Below are 5,734 nucleotides of genomic sequence, written 5' to 3'. Positions count from 1 at the left end.
TCCGCGTACCACCAGTAGGGAGACAGGCACCCAAGTCTGAATTGGATAACCTTTTCAGGGGTGCAGGACAGTCTCCACACCGGGACCCGTCTCAATGCAGTGTGTAGAGCCACAAGTGTCTGCGTAGAGAGAGTCCCACCCCTCTTGCACGTACAGCGTCCGTCACCCCCCGTCACCGGCTGAGTGTACAGGAAGGTGTATTTGCACGACCTTAACTAGAGGCATGCCTCTCATTAGTCGTAAAACGGAGCGACGACGTCTTAGTTGTACATAACTAAGCGTGTCTGTTGGTCTCGGCGCCGTCGGATGTAGTTAGCGGTCCCGCCCCATGCGAGTCGCGTCGAAGACTTGTGTCGGTTCTGCCGACAACTAGACCGTGGCGGCGTGGATGAGAGGGTAGTCTCGTGACATACACGCGCCGGCTCAACTTGTTTCCCCGTCTGGAGTACAGGTCTCCTCCGGAGCGGTCCTCCTGACCTCGGATTGTAGGGCTCGCCTAGCGGGTCCAACCTCGGCGCCAAGCCCCCTCCCGCCTCCGCCTAGACAAGCGGCGTGCGCCTTGCGCGTTACGCGGGAGACCAAGAGGGACAGTCCGCGCCCTGGAGCGGGGGAAACTCCCCGTGACCTCAGGTGAGTGCCCTCCTGCTGGCTGGGTCACCACGCCCAATCGCGACTTCACGTCTGGACTACATCGGCATAAATGTCCGGTTACCTGCAGGTGACAGCCCTCTGCTAAGGCTGTCACCACGCACATCCGGTCTACTGCCTTGGAAGGCACCAATCTGGATAAATGATTCCGCTACCTGCAGCGTGAGAGCCCTCTCTTGGATGGTCGTACAGAGGGACCTTTGACCTCCCTAGACAACATACGTGAGTAGGTCCCTGCTCTGGCCCCTGTAGAGGAGAGACACCGGGAGGTCCAGGTGTTTTCTGCCGCTGACTGGAGGGTCGGTACACAGGGACGTTACTCGTGAGACACATAAGTGATGAAGGTCCTCTCTGCGTCACCAAGTTAGGTAGAGAAACGGCCCAGTACCTCGGGACTTCCTGCGGATCTCGGCAAAAAGACGCGCGGCGGAGTACGTACACAGACGGACTCTACACCAGAGTCCAAGCATACAATGTGTAGGTCCAGTGTATGGCCGACTATAGGGAGAGACACCCAAGCTTCTGGGCGCTGCCTATCGTGCGGAGGTCGTACATTGGGACTGTACCCGTGCAGCTCATCGGGAAGTCTGACACACAGTGCGCGAGGCCGAATCCACGAGAGCGGGATGCCAGAATTCGGGTCTACTAGTGTCCACGGGATTTACAATTGGAGTACATGGACCATTGGGAATTTCAATAGTCCGCATTTCATACAACGCCACGAAATCCAGGCGTGTAGCCGTAGGTACCACGCCGGAAGAAGTAACAGAGGCGAGAGAAGACACCTCGCTAAAGGTACGAGGACGCATTTGGGAAATTTACTCTTAGACGTAAGATGCGACCCGAGTAGTTGCGTGAAATGTTTCGGTCTGTATTACAAATTGTACTGTTCCCGTGCACAAATTACAGACCTTACTCACAACGTGAGACGTCAAACAGTGCGGATGAGTAAATTGTAACTTTAGAGGACCTTCTTCGTGTCGAATACAGGTAGACGGGCCTCTCGCAGTTACAATTTACTATAGCGACGGTTTTACTGCCGAATTTTTGCGGGTCCTATGGCACAAACTTTCCGCCCCTTTTCACAAATTTTTATCAGCCTTGTTCACAAAAATTTGAAGACCTTCTCTAACAATCGGACAGTAAAACGTCCTATATTAAATTGTACGATTGGAGAGGGCCTTTACGTGTCTTATACAAAGTAAAAGTCCTCTCCCAGTTACAATTTAATATAGGAACGTTTAATACTGGTCCCGATTTTGTGGGTCTATGCACAAACTTTCCGTCCTTTTTCAACAAATTTTATGAGACTATGGAGGTCCGCGTTGGACGTAAAATAATTCGGTCCTTCCCACAGAACTTAGGACCATTTGTAACAAATTTATTCAGACTGTGGCCGTGACATAAACGGGGACCCTTTGGAAGCTTCCAACTATAAGTCAAAAATAAAAATAAAGTTATTAGTGTACTAAAAATGTTTTTCGTCATATGGTGTCATTGTATATATGTTATTATTATTATATGTAATGTATTATTTTTGTACTTTTCACCACATTTTATACGGAGTATTCACCCCGGAGACTTGTCATCGGTCTCCTAGTGTCCGGTGTGTGGTGTGATGTTCTCTAGGTCCCGCCTGCGTGTACCGAAAATAATGGTCTTTGATTGCAGAGACTCTCCGCCCACCTCGAGTTCTTTGTCCGACGCAGTGGGGGAGTTTTGAGACAATGGGTCTTCCTCGTCCTGTAAGACCGACGCCCAACTTCACCCATTTTCGCGTAATTCAGACCAAAAATTAGGCTGTCGGCGACTACGGCCGTGTCTTCAGACCGGCACAAGCAATTGAGAACTATCGGTCCTACCCGCCTTTAAGGCAGGCAAAGCAATGCTTGCGGCCTACCGGACACGTCTCCGAGGGTCACTCTCGAGGTCTGACACACGTCGACACAATCCCTTGTATTGACTCTGCCCGCATGTGACTCACAAAGTTTTCACGTAATTTGAAAAAAATTAGCTTTCGTCGGCGATGTTAAGAGTGACCACAGTGGGGTCCTTACCTCGGCCTAAACACCCATCCGACTACGATTTCCACGTAATTTTTGAACCAAAATTAATTTGTCTCATGTCACGACAGGTGTAGTGTGAAACATGGGTCCGTTACTCGGCCTAAACACCCATCCGACTTCCGTAACTTTGACAAATTAACGGCTGCTCGGCCGACTACGCTGCCCTTCAGACCGGCAAGCAATTGTTACAACTCTACGTGCCTTTAGGCAGAAGCAATTTGCGGCCCGGACCTCGGACACGTCTGGGGTCACTCTCGAGGTCTGACGACACGTGAAACTACACATCCTTGGTATACTCACCACATGCTTACTCACAATTTCCACGTAAGTAGACAAAAATTAGGCCTGTCGTCGGCCGATTGTTAGAGTGACACAGGTGCGGCTCCTTTACTCGGCCTAAACCACCAAACCGACTCACGATTTTCCACGTATTTCCAAAGTTAATTTGTCCATAAGTCCACGACGAAGTGTACGTGGAAAATGTCCGTTTACTCGGCCTAAACACCCATCCGCCTCGTAAATTTGTCAAAATTAGGCTGTCGGCGACTACACGTGCCTTCAACCGGCAAAAATTTGTAAACTTACGTGCACTTTAGGCAGGCCACCAGCAATTCCCGCCTCCTGCCGCCGCGCCCCCCCCCGACCTCGGACATCGTCCTGGGGTTCAACCTCGACGGTCTGACTACAACGTGACACAATACCCTTGGTACCTACCTGGCCACTGTACTCACAAATTTCACGTAATAGACAAAATTAGGCTGTGCGTCTCCCACGACTGCTTTGTGCTTGTTTCACTATAAATGGGTCCTTATTCTATCAAGTTCGTCCTATCCTTTTCACAAGGACGTCGACGGGGTCGATGCGTAGGCGAATAAACCACCTCTGGAGTCTTCTCATGTGAAGGAGACCCAGGGGAATCACCCCGTGGTCGGCTGCCATCATGCCGAGCAGCCGCATCACGGAGAGGGCTGTCACCACGCTGCCGGGTGTGACGCGTCGAAGGAGAGCTGTCAGCGTCTCCACTCTCTGCCGTGAGATTCGCGCTCTCATGCGGGCTGAGTTCAATTCCACACCCAGGTAAACAATACTCTGGGAGGGAAGAGGACAGCTCTTTTTCCAGTTTATTATGAAACCCAGCTTTGAAAGATGCGATATGAGCTGTACCGTCTGTAAAGCCACTTCCTCCCTGGAGCGAGCCATCAGCAGCAGGTCGTCCAGGTAAAATAGTACTCTCATCCCTCCTCTGTGTAGCGGCTGCAATGCCGTCTCTACACACTTTGAAAGGTGCGAGGAGCCAGGGAATAGCCGAACGGCAGACGGTTGTACTGGTACGATATTCCCTGGAATGAAAACCGCAGGAATTTCCTGTGTTGTGGGATGATGGGTACGTGGAAGTATGCATCCTTTAGGTCTATAGAGGTGAACCAGTCTCCCTGGTGATCACACTCTAGCACCCTTTTGACCGTCAGCATGTGAAACGGCCTTTTCATTATTTCCTCGTTGAACGCTGACAGGTCGAGGATGGGTCTCATTCCCCCCGTCTTTTTCGGGATAAGAAAGTAGCGGGAGTAATACCCCTGATTTTCTTCCCCTTGAGGAACCCTGGAAATAGCCTCTTTCAACAGGAGTTCCCGTAGCTCTGCTTGGAGCGCAAGACATTGTTCTCGGGATGACAGGCGTGTCTCCTGTATCCCGTTGAACTGTGGGGGGGGGGAGGCGAACTGCAGGGTGTACCCTCTGCTGATCAGCCTGCTCATCCATCTGTCCATCAGACACACGCGCTGCCACTCCGAGAAACACTCTGAGAGCGGGCGCACATGCTCGAGATGTGTTGTGGTTGTCATGACGACGAGCCACGCCAGAGCCCTCGCCGCCGCTGCCCGTGAGGCAACCCAAGGTGGGCCTAGAGCGAAAGGGCTGTGAGGGGGCCTCCACACGCTGCGTTTCACTCCGACTCTCATCGTGAGGCGTGTACACGCTCAGAGGATGATTGGAGGTGTGTGCAGTAATATCCACATGAGGCGTTACCACGGCGCTCATGGGCTTATTGTGACCGTGTGTAGGTGGCAGATCTCGGACAGAGGAATGCCGCGAGGTCTGTGGTTTAATAACCGAAAAGTTATAACCATCAGGCCTCCGCAGCGAACCCCGCTGCCTACTAATCAACAGATTGGAGGCAGCTGGCGTAGTTACTGCGCTCTGTAATTTATTAACCGATAGATTAAAATGTGCAGGCTTTTGTAACGAACCCTGCTGGCTATTAACCGATAGGTCATAGGCAGCTGGTTCACCCAGAGTGGGGGATATGTGAAACACATTTGAAACTGATGACAAAAGGTTGGAAATTAAGCTTCTTTTATTTCCTTCACACTCCCCCCCAAACCGTCAGGGCCGGCTCTGCTTCCTCGGCGGCTCTCGTGGAGCAGACGACGAACGGGAGTACTTTTCTTTTTTCTTTTCTGGTGGGGGGGCGGAGGCTCGGGACGGTGCCCCTGCCGCCGCCGACGGGCGAGTCTGCCGCCTCGGCTGTCTCTCTGCCTGCCGCTGTGGCCGGGTTGGCCGCTGCTGCTGCTGCCGCTGGTGCCGCTGCGGCTTCGCCGCAGGCTGGAGCCAGCCAACGTGCTGGCGGATATCATCTGGCGCGGCCAGATCGGGTCACTCCTGCCCGTCTGAACCCGGGAAAAAACTCCGGCCATGTCATCCAGAGCTACCTTTTCCCGTCCTAGGGGAACGAGGAGACCCTTGCAGGCTGCCGCCTTGCCGATGATCTCCGGCAGCTCCAGCATGATGCCCCCCAACGCCGGCAGTGCCGTGGCAACGGAGAAGGGGACCGCGTGCTCGGCCGCCANGCATAAAGGCTGGGTTAAGACGTAGCACAGCCAAACTGCCATCTCCTTGGATCCGGAGGCATGACGGGGTCACAGAGAGAGCGGATAAATCACTCACCCTTTTCGCTGATGTTAGAGCCAAAAGCAGTACTACTTTGGCTGATAACATTTTAAGGGGAACCTGCTCTAAAG

The 5,734-nt window shown here is 52.7% G+C and overlaps 1 protein-coding gene across 1 annotated transcript in view; it reads right to left on the bottom strand.

The window, feature by feature from the left end:
- Positions 1-5,059: 5,059 nt before the first annotated feature.
- LOC104951662 (uncharacterized) overlaps positions 5,060-5,734 on the bottom strand; it is a 2,971-nt gene continuing 2,296 nt past the window's right edge. Inside the window, 1 exon segment of the mRNA XM_010778382.1 lies at positions 5,060-5,608. Within this exon segment, the coding sequence (XP_010776684.1) occupies positions 5,060-5,608 (549 nt within the window).

The sequence above is a fragment of the Notothenia coriiceps genome, unplaced genomic scaffold (genome assembly GCF_000735185.1).
Source record: "Notothenia coriiceps isolate Sejong01 unplaced genomic scaffold, NC01 NC01_scaffold00000339, whole genome shotgun sequence".
In the NCBI taxonomy this organism is placed as follows: domain Eukaryota; kingdom Metazoa; phylum Chordata; class Actinopteri; order Perciformes; family Nototheniidae; genus Notothenia; species Notothenia coriiceps.
Note: the sequence above shows the minus strand (reverse complement) of the source record. Positions and strands in the feature narration are given on the sequence as shown.